The sequence below is a fragment of the Neolamprologus multifasciatus genome, chromosome 17, assembly GCF_963576455.1.
Source record: "Neolamprologus multifasciatus chromosome 17, fNeoMul1.2, whole genome shotgun sequence".
In the NCBI taxonomy this organism is placed as follows: Eukaryota; Metazoa; Chordata; class Actinopteri; order Cichliformes; family Cichlidae; genus Neolamprologus; species Neolamprologus multifasciatus.
The window spans coordinates 29,473,071-29,490,438 of NC_140455.1; the positions used below are offsets into that span (position 1 = coordinate 29,473,071).

At 40.1% G+C, this 17,368-nt stretch overlaps 1 protein-coding gene across 2 annotated transcripts; it reads left to right on the plus strand.

Annotated features, from left to right (window-relative positions):
- The first annotated feature begins 1,738 nt into the window (after nucleotides 1–1,738).
- ints13 (integrator complex subunit 13) lies at nucleotides 1,739–14,363 on the plus strand. Of its 2 annotated transcripts, XM_085137318.1 has the most exons (18): nucleotides 1,739–2,205; nucleotides 3,167–3,400; nucleotides 3,526–3,600; nucleotides 3,727–3,929; nucleotides 4,734–4,814; nucleotides 4,922–5,012; nucleotides 5,156–5,284; nucleotides 5,645–5,668; nucleotides 6,492–6,576; nucleotides 6,861–6,953; nucleotides 7,817–7,906; nucleotides 8,011–8,189; nucleotides 8,279–8,443; nucleotides 8,576–8,730; nucleotides 8,823–9,053; nucleotides 9,225–9,355; nucleotides 9,517–9,652; nucleotides 9,767–14,363. In XM_085137318.1, the coding sequence occupies exons 1-18, from the start codon at nucleotides 2,158–2,160 to the stop codon at nucleotides 9,801–9,803; spliced, it is 2,187 nt and encodes a 728-aa protein (XP_084993444.1). In that variant the 5' UTR covers nucleotides 1,739–2,157; the 3' UTR covers nucleotides 9,804–14,363. The 2 variants fall into 2 exon arrangements, with proteins under 2 accessions (XP_084993444.1, XP_084993446.1); XM_085137320.1 differs by lacking the exon at nucleotides 5,645–5,668 and having other exon boundaries at nucleotides 1,740–2,205.
- The last annotated feature ends 3,005 nt before the right edge of the window (nucleotides 14,364–17,368 follow it).

The following is a 17,368-nucleotide window of genomic DNA, read 5'->3' on the forward strand; positions in this document are numbered from 1 at the left end:
AGGGACAGGGGACTAAATATGTAATCTAATCTTTTATCGTAATGCTCTGTTTCCTTTTGAAATGCTATAAACTGTTTGGAGTGACTGCATTTGGGTTTGCGGATATGATACATTGCTGCGAAGAAGTAATTCCAGAGCATCTCAACGTGATTTAAGTCCAGATTTTGATCAGATCACTTCAAAACACTTTATTTAACCTATTTATTTAACCTATTTAACCTACATAACCCAGGTGTGCTTGCGCTTCAGGGCACAAACTGATTTCAAAAAGTCATGAGCATCATCAGGATGTCTTCTGGCAAATGTTAGACAAGCCTCTGTGGTTTTATTCTTGGAACTCTTGCATGGATGCCATTCCTTCCCAGCCTCTTTCTAATTGTTGAATCATGAACTCTGACCTTAACTGAGGCAAGTGAGGCCTGCAGTTCTCTTGATAACGATTTTTGTTTTCTTTTTTCTTTTTGTTTTTAAGCCAGTTTGCCAAAAATAAAAAAGAGAGAGATTGCCGATATTTATATGGGCTTTTTTTGCCCATCCCCAGTGGCTCCCTGTGGCTTTGACTAAAACAAAAACAAAAATTAGCATCAAAATACGCCTATATCAAATTACAGAGGAATTTAAACAGGGAAAATTCAATTTAGGGACAGACGATTGTTAGAGAATTGTGGATCAAAATGGTTGTCATTGTGTAAGATGATTAGATCTTTAGCACCTCTGTTTTCTACACACACACACACTCACATTTCACTGATCACATCACATGCTCACAGACACATTCACTGTTGCAGACTACACATGTTCTAAACTATTATAGAGCAAAACAGGGCCCGGATGGCTTGGGGATAGAAGCTCCTCTTGAGTCTCTCTGTCCATGCCCGGATGATGTGAAACCTTCTACCGGATTGCAGAAGTTGGAACAGTTTGTTGCCAGGGTGGGACGGGTCCTTCAGTATCTGCGCTGCTCTAGTCCTGCATGTATGTATGAGCCAATCCTAACACTAAGTGCCTGCAGTGTTTTATGAGCATTGCAAGCAACAAGAAAGGAAACAACAAGCCGAACCAACAACCAGCTAATCTGCTGAAAGAGAAAGGGCAATTCTAATGAATATTAAACTGTCCAAACCTGATGGGGCAGTACTGGAATCAACAGACAGAAAAGAATATGCATGGCACCGTGTTGGTTAAGAAACAGAAAAAAGTAGGCCTTAAAAAGTTTATTGGAATTTGGTGACCTTGGGAACTGGGTTGTCAATGAGAATTTTAATATATCTTGAAATGCTGATTTACTCAGAAAAAACTCCAGATTTTAGGATACTTGGTCAGTTAGTCAACTTTTGAGAGCTATACAACTCTTAACCTTTGAGTTATGAAATTATATATCTTTATATATATATAGTATATATTCTTTAAGTTACATTTAAGTTTTTAACTTACTGATGACAAAAAAACTTTTTCTTCAGTGGCTTCCATAGAAGATAGAATGAAGAAGAAGAAGAAGAAAACCTATATACAGTGCACATAAAAGAAGTTTCAGAAGCTCTTAGTAATGACTTTCACGTATTAACACATTCCTTACGTTCACACAAGGGATTATAAACAAAACAATGTCAGACAAGCAAAAACAAAACAGACAAATAAGCGGGAAAAAAAACTATGCGTGTGACTAATAAATCCAGAAGATGGCAGTAATATAGCGCCACCTCTGTGAGCTGCTTTAGAACGTCAAAGAAGAAGAAGAGGCGGAACACCTCTCAACACATTTCCGCCAATAACAAACCTGCTAGCTTGTAGCAACTTGAACTGTATTGTTTGTGCTTTTTTTCCCCCAAGTGTCTGCAAAAAAATTGCTAGGCAACGGTTGTTTGGAAGTTGGTTAATTAGAAGACGTTTATCCTGGAATTACACAAATGCTACCATTAAATGTTTAAACCGCCGGTCATAAAGGTGAATCAGCAAATAAATGGTTGCGACTGGTGTTAGCTGACAGGCTAACGCGCTGCTCGGTGACATGCTCTTATTAGCAGGTCGTTGGACGTTCGCATATTAATTAACATGTCCTGAAACGCGTCAGGATCATCGCGCTGCAGACGGAGAGGGGGTTTAACAGTCAGAGTGTGACTTAGAAAAATACAGATACCAGGGCTTTTCAGACGATTCATGTTGTTTCCAGACCGGGAAGCGTTACCTTCCCAAGTTTTCCACCAGGTGAGTCAACATAAATGGCAGTAAAACAGAGGTGGAAATTGACCCAACCTGAATATGAACAGTCATAGAGATTGCTTGTAGTAATATATAATCTATGCTGCGTACTTGGTTTAGGTCATATGAGGTCATAAATGTATTCTTTGTAAGGTTAGTGCATAGGTTTATTTCACTCCAAAGACACCTGGGTTATTTTATCTAGGCTTCTTGGGATGTTTTAACCAGGTTTTGTTTATTAGAAAGCTTGAGGAAGTGTATGTACCAATTTAGAGATCATTTCCTGTCTTGTGTCTAAATAAGATACAAGACAGGACAAAACATAACAAAACAACTACTTCTTCTTCTGGGTGCTCATCTTCCATCTCACCCTATTGCTGGCATTCTCGTCTGTGTAACATCAACCCTCTGTATCGCTAATCCTGTCTATTGTTTTCAATCTCACTTAAAATCTTAGCACCTTCAGGTCTGCCACCTCCAGCTTGGCCTTCTGTCTTTTTGTTAGAACCACCATCTTTGAAAAATACATCATAGCAAGTCTCAATACCTGTGAACCTATCCTTCTCACCCGTGATACTCCATTCACTCCACCCTGTCTGCACACTATTCTTCACCTTCCTATTGCACTTTTAATTAAAGAAAGAAAAAAACAAGCAGGTTGTATTGGAAAGTGTTGGACTATGTAGAACCACAATAGAGGGGTGAGGCACACTGTCTAAATGTCAAGTGTAGGTGTTTTATACTGCTGAGATGTGGTAGTTGCAAAAGCCATAGCATAATGTCCGTGTTAAGGATAATAGTAGCCCCAGATCATGCCAGAAATAGACCCTTAGGTAGGTTCAGGTTGTTCCTTGAATGTGTCAGGGGCCTACATGTTTCCTAACAAAAATAAACAAACAACAAAATATATAGACAGCTAACATTCCTGTCTGGCTCTGTTTTTCTTATGGTTTATCTCACTCTGCAGATTTGCAAAATGAAGATGTTCTCTGTGGCACACAAGACTGTCTTCGTAGTGGATCACTGTCCCTACATGGCAGAGTCCAGTCGTCAGCAGGTGGAGTGTGATGTGCTGACAAAGAGCCGAGCTCAAGGGGTCATTCCTTTGGCCCCGGTGTCAAAGTCCCTGTGGACGTGTGCTGTGGAGTGCTCCATGGAGTACTGCCGGATCCTTTATGATGTTTATCCAAAGGACAAACTGGTTAGTGTCTGTTTTTTATTGTTTGTCCATCTAAGTGATATAATTATGAGACTGGACATGCTGGATGTCCACCTTTTGATGTCATCCATGCCACTGACATTTTCTGCCTCCTCTTTATTTTCCAGGTTAATTACATTGTGAGTGATTCAGAGTTTCACATACTGAATAGCTGGAGGAGGGAAGATCAGAGCACTCACGAGGTAATCCACTGCACATTTAAACGGAATAAGCTGCCTGAATTGAATTAGTTGCAATATCTAACATCAACTTTGTCACAATTTGGAGACATTTCCTTTGAACTCAGTGTCTCCCATCTTTCTTCACAGCTCATGTCAGCTCTGGCAGCTGTTGGGCCACCAAACCCTCGCGAGGACCCGGAGTGCTGCAGCATCTTGCATGGCCTGGTAGCTGCAGTGGAGTCATTATGTAAGATCACAGAGCTGCAGCATGAGAAGCGCATCGCTCTGATGGACACAGCTGACAGAGTTGCTAACAGAGGCCGTATTATCTGCCTAACTAATGCTAAAAGGTAAACAGAGGCCACGTGTTCAGTGCTTCAGCTCTTTATTTTGTTTGAGTCATAAGAATAACTTATACAACTGTATCACTGAAAACCTTGTGCAATGTGAGTTAAAGCCATAATAAAACTCTCATCTATACTTGGATGAAGGTTACCACACAGCTAATACAGTGATGGAAAGCCCATAACAGGCAGCTAGAAAAACAGTCCTTTTACACGCGGGATACTAAAACATATTGGCTTCACTTATCTGCTGAAGAAGCATGTTTTACCAAATGTGCAAGACATGTTGCACTTCTGGCAAAAAGCATTGTCTGCATCAACTCTAGTGAGGTGTAACCAGGCTTTCTAAACACTTTTTTTGTTTGTTTCCTCATTGTCGCTAAGAGAAGAGTATGTACTCGTCCGTCACAGGCTCAGAGAGAGAGAGAGGTTTGAATGCATCAAAACAGATGCTGAACAGTTTCTGAACTATCCTAAGTCTTTTTTTTTTTCAAACCAGTTTTGTCAGGTAATATTTATTTAAATTTTTTTAATGATAAGAATGTATCAACGAAATAATTTTGTTTATAAAAATAGAAATTGCATTGCTTTCTCTCTGAGGTAACGAGTCAATCTTAGAACCTTCATGTTCAAAAGCTGTCAGATTGATTGGAAGGAGTGCATGTCTGAGGGGGGCTTACATGGAACATGGGTCCTTTGTCAGCAGATTAACAAACAAGCACATGTGCCTCTTTGCAGCCATGTACTCTTGTTACACTTGTCATTTTACTTGTCCATAAATTCCTGCTCTTTTTGTTTTTTGTCGTGCAGCGACACACATGTGCGCATGCTGGAAGACTGCATCCAGGAAACTATTATAGAGCAAAACAAACTGGCAGCAGGCTCTGACAGGTCAGTACGCAGCAAAGAAAGAGTTGTCCAGATGATCCTGACTTGGTTATAAAAAGTGGAACTCTGGTATTGCTTGTAATATTAAAAGTCATTGTTGTGGATTTTAGGCTCATGGCCATCCAGCAGTGTGAGCTGGTTCTAGTTCACATCTACCCACAGGGTGAAGACACACTCGTGTCTGACCGGCCCAAGAAAGAGGTGGGTGAAAAGCTTGACGGTCAACATTTAATTAAAATCAACCATTATAGAAAGTGAAGACGTGTTAACACTGAATTTCACCCAAATCCCATTTAATCTATCACAATCCAGCTTTTCACTGTGTCCCTCTCTTTGTGTCTCAGATCTCTCCTCTGCTCACCAGTGAGGTGCACAGTGTTCGAGCTGGGAGGCACCTGGCCACCAAACTCAACATTTTGGTCCAGCAGCACTTTGACTTGGCCTCCACCACCATAACGAACATCCCCATGAAGGTAAAGGCCATCTTCGTCCTGCCTTTTATCTGCTCTTGCACATCTTTTGCCAAAATGTTGATTAAAATAACATGTTTGTCTTTCCATTCTGCTAGTATAGAAATCTTTTTTTTTTTTTTTAGAATACAGTGCACTTCTCACTTTTTTTTTATTGGACTGATTGGTTTTATGTTTTTTTTTTTATCCTCTTTTCTCACTCATATCCACATTTTGTTTCTTTGCTTGCTTATAAAGTGTGAACCCTCGCTTCACTAAAATAACCCAATGCACTCTAGTCGCATCTTTTGTTTGATCTCATCTGCATGTCGATGTGACTGTGAACCTGCTGCTGGTTTCATGCTGTATTTTCTGTTTTGCTAGCCCACATTAAATGTTTGCGAACAGGTTAGTACTCTGATCACACACACATCAAACTGAGGAAGGGGGCAGAGTTTGCATCATGTAGTGTGTATATTTTGAGCGTTAGGGTCATGAATTTATCCTGATGTGTCAGTTGGATCAAGTAAAGGACGGGCAACTCTGGTCTCATGTGGACTTACGAAGTTCAAATGTAGTTTTAAAGGCATTTGATTTGTGGGGAAATCTTTTTGGTCTGATTGTAGAGATTATTTTTATGACAAAAACTAAAAGAAAACTTCAGAATTTGTTGCATTCAAGTGTTCATAAGTGGAAACATCTGTGACCAGCGTTGCCTCTTCTGATTTATTAAATTCTGTCAATGTGTAGATGCCCTAAAAGTGTATCAGACTTCCCCTGCTCTCTATCCACCCCTTGAAAACGGTCTCTCTTCCCGAGATCTTCCATTTAGTGTCTCAGTGTGTTCCATTGTGCTTTTTTTTTTGTAACTAGTTTTTGAGCGCATCTATCCCTTTAATCTGGATTCCAGCTTTTCCAGCTATCCATGTACTGACTTTTTTTTTTTCAAATTGATAGTAGTGTTGCCCATATTCAAAAGTAAACAAGTCCTATTATCAAAACAAACCTTTTAAACACATCAAAGCATGTTTAAACTGAATAATAATCTCTGCTTTAAAACTTGGGTCATTGAATGAACCAACATTTTTCCTTTTACTTTGTTTATCGTTTTGCCCTTTGGGACATGAAATCAGCAGTGTCGATGTGTGTTTGTGCATTTGTGTGAGTTTGAACCTTTTAGGAGCTGACTTCACGCTGACCTTTGTTTGTTAATGTCTCTGTGGGTGGACAGGAAGAGCAGCATGCCAACACATCGGCTAATTATGACGTTGAGCTCTTGCATCACCGAGACGCCCACCTCGAGTTCTTTAAAAGTGGTGAGTGCCCACGTTACAGGTCTGCCTAGCTCTAAATGAGCCAGTTAAACAGGTCAGGAGGTTGAAACTGCTGTTTTCCCATTGTAAGAAATGCTGTTGAAACCCTGCTACACAAAATAAAGTATTTCAGAAATCTTGCAAGAATTAGGTGGAGCGTGTGCGTCCTAGCTTTAGTTGGGAGGCGAGGTACAAGCTGGACAGCTCAATGGGCTCCTTGTTGGTGTTTTGAGTTCTTAATCTTCGAAATAAATAAAATATGTCAATGTTGTGTTTGTGTTGTGTAGGAGACTTACACATGGCGGGGACCAGCACTAGAGAAAATGGACTCAAGGAGACGGTTACGTTAAAATGGTGTACTCCACGAACAAACAGCATAGGTGGGAAAAATTGCAACAAAGAATAACCTCACTTATTCTTCATTTAAAAGGTTTTACAACACCATGGTTTTACAACACCATGCATTGTTTTTTTGTTTGTTTTTTTAATCTCATAAATCTATAACTTATGTACAAAAGTACACAGAAAAAATACCACGTTTAAACTGAGACATGGTACTGTCTCTTCAAATGAATTAGCTCATTTTCAATTTGATGGCAGCAACACGTCAGTGATACTTAAAAGAACAAGCTGGTTTACAGCTATTTATTTTAACTGACTAACAGGTCAATTTTCAGAAAAATTGTGAAAACCTCCACAGTACGTAAGAACAAAAACATTCCAAAAATGTGGAGAAATCTCTGTGCACAAGAGACGAGGCCCTCAGGAACGCCACTGGTCTTAGGCCACGCTTTCTTGAGTTAGAATATTTATCCTCAAGTCTAATTTAAGCAGCGACATTTGTTCAGTTTATAGTTTTAATGTATTTGTTCTGTTAATTTGCAGACTAGGTATACACAGTATATTGGGATTGTGGACTGATATTAGCTATAAAAATATCTTTTAATGATGACAGCGGCTGGTCCTAATATGTTGTCTCAGTGATTTAGAGCTGGAGAAATCAATAAGAACAGAAACGTAAGAAACAAAGAAAAACAGAACAGTATCTGACCAAAATTGTACAACCTGTGCATCTCTGTTACAGTGTCCTTCTGGGATCTTGTTATAAAATAACAATAATGGTTGTAATAGACAAATAGTTACCATCTAGGGGGGAAAAATGAGTCATCAGTGAAGGAGGCATTGTTCATGTTTTATGTTGTAATTAATGGTGGTCAAAAGATCTGTTTTTTTTTCACTTCAGAGCTACATTACTGCACAGGAGCCTATCGCATCTCCCCCACAGATGTCAACAGTCGTCCCTCGTCATGCTTGACCAATTTTCTCCTTAACGGTAAACTGGATTCATCACAATTTGTTTATTTTTTGTGTTGAAGTCCTATTTTTTTGACTGTTCCTGCAAACCGCTGATTATTCGTGTTGATGTGCTGATAACAGGTCGGTCCGTGTTGCTGGAGCAGCCGAGGAAGTCGGGTTCAAAGGTAATCAGCCACATGCTCAGTAGCCACGGAGGCGAGATTTTCCTGCACGTACTCAACAGCAACCGCTCCACGCTAGAGGACCCGCCCTCCATCAGCGAGGGCTGCGGAGGCCGTGTGACAGACTACCGCATCACTGTATGTACAGCTCCCATCAGCTGTTCAGAAATATTCAGCAAAGTTGATCTGATCCTAAATGTTTTTGTTTTTTTACATTTTTTCCTCAGGATTTTGGTGAATTTATGAGGGAGAACCGGCTCACTCCTGTGTCAGAATCTTCCCACGATCCCTCAGGGAAGCTGCCAGCTGAGAGGGCCAAAGCTCAGCTGGAGCGGCACACTCGATACTGGCCAATGATCATCTCCCAGACGACCATCTTCAACATGCAGGCAGTGAGGGCACCATCCAGGAATACTAGTCTTCCTGATTATCAGTGTTCTTTCTTATTTCTACCAAAGATTTGTCTTTTTCCAGTTGCCCCACACCCCCTTTAGCACACGCCTGTGTCGTTTTTGCTCTATTAGGTGGTTCCTCTGGCTAACCTGATAGTAAAAGAGACTTTGACAGATGAGGATGTTCTCACCTGCCAGAAGACCGTTTACAACCTGGTAGATATGGAGAGAAAGAACGACCCACTCCCCATTTCCACTGTAGGATCTAGAGGCAAAGGCCCCAAGAGGTATTACCTCAGTTGTGATCATTTTACACTCCCCAGTCCTGGCTTACCAGCGGAAATCAGCATTAATATTTCCACATAATTATTATCTCCAGGGATGAGCAGTACCGCATAATGTGGAATGAGCTGGAAACATTAGTGAAGACTCACGCCGGGGCGACTGACAGGCACCAGCGAGTTCTGGATTGCATCATCGCCTGCCGCAGCAAACCTCCAGAGGAGGAGGACCGGAAGAAGAGAGGGAGGAAGAGAGAGGAGAGGGAGGACAGGACAGAGAAAAATGGCAGCAAGGAGACAGACGACAAAAGCTGGCAGGACTCGGAGAGGTCAGTAGTGCCCGAGAACCTTCGGTTTGTTTTAGCAAAAATAATTTAGTCTATCATTTTTCCATGTGGATTCACAGCTTATTTTTATTGAGCTTATTGGATACAACAGAGAAGAAAGAGATAAAAGAACCAAACTTTAATATTTCTGATGTATGCTCCTCTGTCTCAAAGACTAAAGGGTTTGATGGATAAAGATGAGCAGGAGTCAGAGGTCATCAAGGATTCCCCAGATTCCCCAGAGCCGCTCAACAAAAAGCCTCGCTTAACCTCAGAGGAGATTCAGCCTCCAGAAAGATCGAAAGGTACCAACAGTTGACACCTGATCTCCTTTCATAATACGATACAGAAGCGCGGATACAGTTTCACTAATTTATTGACATTTTATCACAGTATAAGGCACATTTTTAAAAGAAACTAACACCATACAAACTATTTGTATGTTTTTGATTCGCTGTCTTTGCAGGTCCTGTCTCACTCCTCACTATGTGGAGCAACCGAATCACTGCAGTCAATTCCAGGAAGCACCAAGAGTTTTTTGGAAGAGCCAGCTCTGTGAACAGCAAGTTCGAGTTGTACCAGCACCTCAAAGACGAGAACGGGTGTGTTCAGTCATCTGTGAAAGTGTCATTATGCTGAATGAATACCATTCTTGTTAGTGCGGTTTGTGTTCATACTCAGGATTTAAAAGAACTTGACATTGTCCTTGCTTACAGGATGGATGTTCATGAAAATGGGAAGGCCACCAGATGATGTTTCCACAGCTCCAGTGCGTCAGCCTTTCTGCAGATGAGATTTTGGACCACAGTGATTTTAAGACTGCCCAAAAAAGGACATCAAATTAAAATAGATGGTGAACTCTTAACAAGGAATTTCTAATTTTTTTACTCCTAATTTTGTAGTTATGCTGTTCACATGTTGCGTAACACAATAAAAACTGCCAGTAGAGAATGTTGCTGTTGGCTTTTGCACAAATCATGCTCAGTTTTATCTTGTCATTACTTCATTTGTCTATAGAGTATTTTGTTTTTCATTGAGGAAACATGTCTGCAGTGTTCAGTGTAAGACTCGAAGTAGGAATTCATAATTCATAAATGTGCGTAACCGTCTGTAAAAGACAAAATCAGAATAGAATTTGGCCATCTCATTTCTAGGTCATCTCCTTCAAAAAGCTCTGGATAATAATTTTAGATTTCTCTCTGGAAATCTCTGACCACTTACACTTTGCCAGAATACCGAACCAGCAACTTGAATTTAATCCAGAGGAAGAGCAGGAAAGTCACAATGAGACAAATCCTGAAAGAAGAATGGGTCCTGGGAGTGTTTTAGCTGTTGGATTTGCGCAAAAAAACAACAACCATTCATTCGAAACAACCTGCACATAAAGACTGCCAGGCATTAGGAAAAAGTGGAACACCACATAGAGGATTCGCGCAGAGGGATGGTGTCACAGATATGGTGACATGATCGGTTTAAAGAGGCTATTTAATCTTTTGTGATGGGGAACTCTGGGAGCATTGATTCTCGTAATTCATGGATTTATTTGTGGAACTCATTGCCAACCACACAGTCTTTTTATTTGATCAGTGTGGTTAGTCTGATTTGGCCCATTTCTCACAGGCTGTAATATCATAGAAATGAACTGTTAAAGAATCTAGGTTATTTATGCAGCAGTAATGTGGTGCAGATCCAAGATCAGAGGTGGCAAGGTGCTCAGGCCATGTCTGTCTTGGGCCACAAAGAGGAGATCCTGAGGTGCAACTTGGAGGTCCACTTTTAGAGAAGCACCATGTATCACCAAACCATACAAAACTAGCCAGGCAGCCACAGAGCATCCACCTTATCTACTTTTGGATCCAAAAAGGTTTCAGGGGGGATTGTGAAGTGAAAGGGGAAAAAGTGGTGATCAGAGCTGGAACCGACTGCAATACTGTCAGTGGGAGCATACGAGATTATGTTCTAGGTTTCATTAAACACAGAAAATAATATTTATGTGAATATGAAAATGTCTGTGGAGAACGTGAATATTTAATGGCCGCTTTAAAAGGCATGAGAAAGTGGGCATGTTTGGGTTTTGGACTGCTGTTGGACTAAAACTATCGAGGGGGAAAAAATCTGTCATTTTAAGCCTCAACAGTTGTGCTGACACGTCTTATATTTACCACAGCAGCATTTGTTCTTCATGTCGGAAAACTGAGACATTTCAGGCATGATTGGCTAGTTAAACTTCTTTACACTGACGGAAAAAAGAGTTTCACTGGACCAGCCGGCTGAAGGCCAAAGAGGCTGCACAACTTTGACGTCTCTCCTCTAGGCTCCGTGTCTGAATGCAGTGACCGGCTCCTGAGCAGTAGGGGGAGCCACTGAATCAAAACATCCTTCAGATATTGGCCTTCTACTCCAAATGATTGAAGCTGCACAAGTTGCACTCTGCACTGCTTATTTTGAAAGACTCGTCTCTGAACATTGATGAGACTCGAGCCATTTAAAGGAGGTTTGATGAAGTAACGCTAATTGTCAAGACCTATATTACAGTAATAGTGACCTGAAGCCCTGAATTTAACGTCTCTGTGCAACAACAGAGATGATAGTACTTTGAGAGGGGCCACAGCTAATACCACATTTGGAACAGCAGATGTCTCAGGCTGTTCACTAAAAACGCCAGGCTCTGGGGGTAAGTTGGTTTAATTGTCCTCTATCAGGATTTCCACTCTGTACATGGCTGATTTTGAGATTAAAGGCTCCAGCTCAGTTTGTCTAGACACGTTCAGCTGATCTAATAATGTGGGCAATGACGCATCCCGAACATCAAATCCTGATTTGTCCCAGATGAAACTGAGGATAGATTATGAATTGTATCAGATCTGGAAACAGCCGAGTAGGTGGTACATTGTTTGATGATGACAGTGCCTGTCATCCTCTTTTGAAAGTAGATGAGAAGCAGACAGGGTCTGTGAAGGGTGGATTTGGCAGTGTTTTAGTCTTTGGAGAGAAAATGCAACACTTCAGCTCAACCCCCTACAAACAGAAAGAGTGTAATATTACATTTAACCCTGGAATTGAGACTTTATAGAGTCAATGTTTTTACATAAATTAACACAGAGAAATTGCTTTTAATTCAACTCGAACACCTTGAGTGATTTTTGGAGCGTTCCAGCTTTTTGCTATTTCATCAACTGCTCTCATTTTTTCTTTGGAAAAAAACTAAAAAAAATTAGCTCAACTTATTCCAACATGATCGTACTGTTCATTCACTATTACAGGTTTCACAGCATAGGTTAACTATCATTTTATAGCTATTTATTTTATTATAAATCAACATTGAGAAAGACTGCCATCTGTTATTCACCAACAAAATGTTTGCTGGGAAGTGTCGGAAGATATTTTGTCACTCCTTTGTTTTTCTTCCCCCCTGGCAAATAATATAATAACTGTAGGCTGTTGGTCTGCTGACATTACCACAACGTGGGTTCAAGGTGGTCATCCACCCATCCATCCATCAAAATTCCCTAACTCTCATGCTGCCATTATAATTACTAGAATAACAACTCAGAGGTGCAATCGTAGCTTAAAAAGTGACTGTGTTAGTGTGGTGTTGTAATCAATCTTTATGTGATTCTCAATAAAAAGGCAAGACTCTAACACAGTGATCTGTTTTCCACGTGTCCTATGCTTGTCGTATTTTTCTGACTACATTAGGCCACATATGTCCCTCCATTCATTCATCCACTGAGCTCCATTCAGCTGTGGGGTCTCTTTCAAACAAGTTCAAGTCATTACAACATATGATCTGAATGACTAAGAACCCGGAACAATCCTACATAGTCATATAGAAGTCAACAGTAGCACACTTACCACGTGAACTCACTGTGGATTGGCTCTCTGAGTCAGTGCGGTTTGTTCTGTAAGATTCTGTCTAGAGGGGGGTTTCCATCTTATGAGGTCCCGGGGTCAGACAAGTGGTGAGCGGTTCTCCGCTGATCGCCCTCTGTGGCAGCTTGGAAGTAAGAGATTGAGGTCAGCGGCAGTGAGGGGTGAATACTGTGTGGTCTACAGGATGGAAACAGTGCTGAGAGAGCTTTGGTATTGCAACTTTCCCAGTCATTATGTGAGTCTTGGACTTTGAAATTGGAAACTTGAATTCCTGCCTTTTGGGGTACATTTAGGTACAAAAAAAGAAGAAGCAAATATCTTGGGTCTATAGTGTGACTGCAATTTCCTCTGTGCAATAAGCTGGCTGATTGAGAGTTCTTATATTTGCATGGACAGTGTATGTTGGCTTAGCTAAATCAGGCAGTCATTCCTCATCTTAGCAATGAGAAGGCCCCAGAAGCTGAGCAACCCAATCTCCCATGGCATCTTGCTTCTCAGCAAGCTCACCTTGCCTATAAACTCGAGGTTTCTCTTGTTTTAGTAAGTGAAAACAGGGAGACAAAACTGAGGAGCAAATGCAGGCATAATTCAAGAGTTGCAGAAGGTCGGCCCAGGCAATCCTCTCCCTCTCAAAGCAGGACAAAATGTCTCTATTAGAGACGGAGGCAAAACAAATTTATTTTTATTGACTTTAAATATCTCTGGCAATAAAGTGATGCTACTAAAAAGGATTTTATAATTTCCCACCCTCTTACCATGCTGAGCTCTTCTCAATCACTCTTTTGTTCAGCATTAGCTAATAAAAGTTGGCAGTGCACTTCTCTCCATTGCAAGACACTTTCATGTGGTATCCTGCAATCCTTTATCAAAGGCAGAGCAGATAGACTGTTGGTTTATTGACTGAATATCATCCAGTGGGTCAAAGTGTTACTTCCATCAGCCAGTGATAGCTGGAGGTCAAAGGTAAACTTGATGTTTAGCAGTCTGGTGCTGTGTCCCAATTCGGGGTATGCACGCTTGAAGTACGCACACTACGCGTACTACGTACGGTGCGTACTATAAGTACGAGAAGTGCGGAAGTGAGAGGCTTGTGAAATGGGACGGTATATGCTTCGTCGCGCTGTTCAGGTTGCCTAGCAACCATGATACTAACCGCGAGACACGCTACATACAGCTTTGTTTGACAGAAATGAAGAAGAAAATTGTTTTGTTGGTCAATCATTTTTGTCATGACATCACTTTGATTAGTTGAGTATCTGAGGCTGAGACCACAGGACTGTAAAACATGATTCAAGGGCTTCATTTCTGTACTGAACAGTCATTTAAGATTAGCTAGTAAATAATAATTAGTTAATGTTGTTCATGAGACTAAAGTCATCTCACTATGGTAATGTAAATATAATATGGCCAATATTATAGTATTGTCAGATTATTATGATATATATATATATATATATATATATATATATATATATATATATATATATATATATATATATATAATCTATATCACTGACTGTTATGGAACGCCAGGACTGCCATAATGAATTAATTAAATACACCATTAAATAATTAATTAAATGTGGCAATAATTAATTAAAATTGGAATTAATTAATTAAATAAATAGTTATGACACATGTAATTAATTAATTATTGACACATTTAATTAATTATTTATGTATTTCACATTTTAATTAATTATTGACACATTTAATTAATTATTGACACATTTAATTAATTATTTATTGACACATTTAATTAATTATCTATGTATTTCACATTTTAATTAATTATTGACACATTTAATTAATTATTTAATGATATATTTATTTATTTCATTTTGGCAGTCCTGGCGCCTGGCTCTCATCATGAAATAATTTTATCTGTCAACCTCACCCATCAAACTCAGGGGGCGGGGTTAACGCTGATCGACTCAAAACCATTGCTTTGGCCTGGTAGCCATTGTTTTTAGCACACAACAACCAGCATGTGGAAACTAACAGAACTGAACTTTGAAAAACCCTGTTTGTGTGTGTCACCAAATACAGTTTTAATATTTTTTTAGCCGAGAATGTAGTGGTTTAATCTTCATGTGTCTGGTCGGTTTCTCAAGATACAGCCTCTTTGTAAAAGTGCTTCGATGATTTCGGAGATGTCTGCCCAATCTCACGGCAAAGCGTGGATAGACCCGCTCGCCTCGCAAGCGATCGAGCTGTTATTACCACCGACAAAGCTCAGGCCCCGGTACACAGCTGTAATAACCCCCGCTGACACGGACTTCTTTTACTGAGGTTATATTTATCAGGGTTTTATTTCCTGATGTTCTTATGTGTCCTACGTGTTTCAGTCGCCAATTCTGAATTATAACTAACATTAAAAACATGTTTAAGGAGGAGAGAGAGCAAATAAATTCGATTAACAGCTGATCTTTGGGTTTTTGTTCAGTAATCAGCGTGACCTGTGTATAAACGCATAAAAGAGATAACGTTGGTGTTTCCTCATGTAGTAACTGCTTTAACTGTACAAAGGTTGTTCGAAACTATGACACACATACAGACTTCATGATGTTCGGCTAATATTTTTATTGTGAATATTAATCATGAGGGTAAACGGACCTGTACACCACAGAGCGAGGTCAGCATGTCCACGATATCTTCAGCTCTATGAGTTAACCCAGAGTTTCCCAGCTGACTAATCTAACTGTCATCTACAAATAATTCACGGGTCATATCAATATGATTTTACAGAAAAGCATCCTTAATACTGCCAACTATTCCAGAGACGTGAAAATCTACAGCATAAAGAACACAAAAATATAGCAGTCTAACGCAACACTGTAACAGAGATGAACCGTCAGTTTGTCAAAGTGGAATGAAAGCGATTGGTTGAACAGGTGTTCATGATCTGTGTTTTCTGCATTTTCATCAGCGTAAGAGACTCAGCAGTTATAACAGTTATACATTTAATAAATTACCAAATGAACGCAAGAAACGATCAAACCCGTTCCGACAATTTGAGTTTGTGTTCCCTCAGCTGCAGACTCGCTGCTGTTTAAATGTTTGAGAGGAAGATTAGATATAAAGCAAACGTCAAACATAGACTCAGTCTGCGTTCACATTTGATATGAGGCCAGGACGGATAATGGCTGTGTCCTGTTTTAAGATCATACATGTAAAATTGTTGTCTGACCTCCGTCGATCCAGCCGCTCAGAGTTAACTGAAGTTAACCTGGATAAATGATAGTTAAGGAGTATCACAGATAACACCCACGTGAGCTGTGTGACTGTTCACCACTACACTGAAATCAGTAGGCTATTACTGAAATACACGTGCTATTTCATAAACTATGATATAAATACTAAAGTCCTACTAACATGTTTAGTTTTAAAGGACACCTTCCTGCCTTTAGTCTCATTCATGAGCAGTATTAGTTTTCTTCTAACATCCAGAAGTCTGCACCATGTGTTTCATAGTTTGTAACAAACCTTTGACAGTTAAACATAACTTGACCGAAAAAGCAAAAAAATAAATAAATGAATAAAAAGAGAGAGAGAGAGAATAAATCACACAAATTATATGTTAACCTCATTTATTTTTAGTTAAGTAAACTCTAAAAATTCTAACAGATCGCTGGTGCCTAGAATACAGTTGAATAACTATTAAAAAACAGATGATATAATATTTCTGTCCAGGTTGCAGTCTGCATTATGAACATGTAGTTGGAAACTCTGCTCCTTTCGGTGGAAATGCGCCTTCTCTTTCCTCTTTGTATAAAAACATTTTAAAAGTCAGTTTAATCTCAAAATTCACTGTTAAATCCAAAACACACCAGATAAAGAAAAGCGAATGGTTCAGTCTAACACATGTGCCAGTGAACCATTAAACGTCTGTAAAACTGTGCAGTTATGAAACGTAACTTTAACCTCAGCCAAACCGATTTGCTCAGTTGTAAATAAAACAGCGAAGTAAACGTGACCGACAGACAGAACCTGAGTGAATTAAGTCCAGCGTTTAACCACTGAGAGCTAAAACTCAGGTGAGGTTTCAAAGCTGTGTGCCGATGATTGGACATCAGCCGCTGATGAAGTGGGTTCGCCTATAAAGTGCTCTGTTGGGAAACAAGCTCCAGCAGCTCTGCGCTCGGGAAAAACTATATTTACTTATCTTGTGCAGAAAAATGTGCTGACGTTGCATAATATCGAGCACCGGCTGCCCAGTTAAACTGTGACTATAACCAGGTAACGTGGGCGTGTTTCTTGAATTAGCAGCAGGTGTTAAACAGCTGACAGGTGAGGAGGAGGATGCATGCAGGTAAACTGAGGGCCTGTTGAGCTGATCGCTGGTTTCGTGAGAAAAATGTCAGCTCGTTCTTTATGTTACAGAAGCACAGAGACACAAGACCAGGCGGAAAGAGACGATCGTTCGGTGAAAATGAGAATCTGCG

Coding starts and splice junctions, on each gene's coding strand:
- ints13 (XM_085137318.1), top strand. CDS start 2,158: ATGTTGTTTCCAGACCGGGAAGCGTTACCTTCCCAAGTTTTCCACCAG. Junction 6,954..7,816: donor TCCACGAACAAACAGCATAG/GTGGGAAAAATT, acceptor TTTTCACTTCAG/AGCTACATTACTGCACAGGA. Junction 8,444..8,575: donor CCATCTTCAACATGCAGGCA/GTGAGGGCACCA, acceptor TTGCTCTATTAG/GTGGTTCCTCTGGCTAACCT.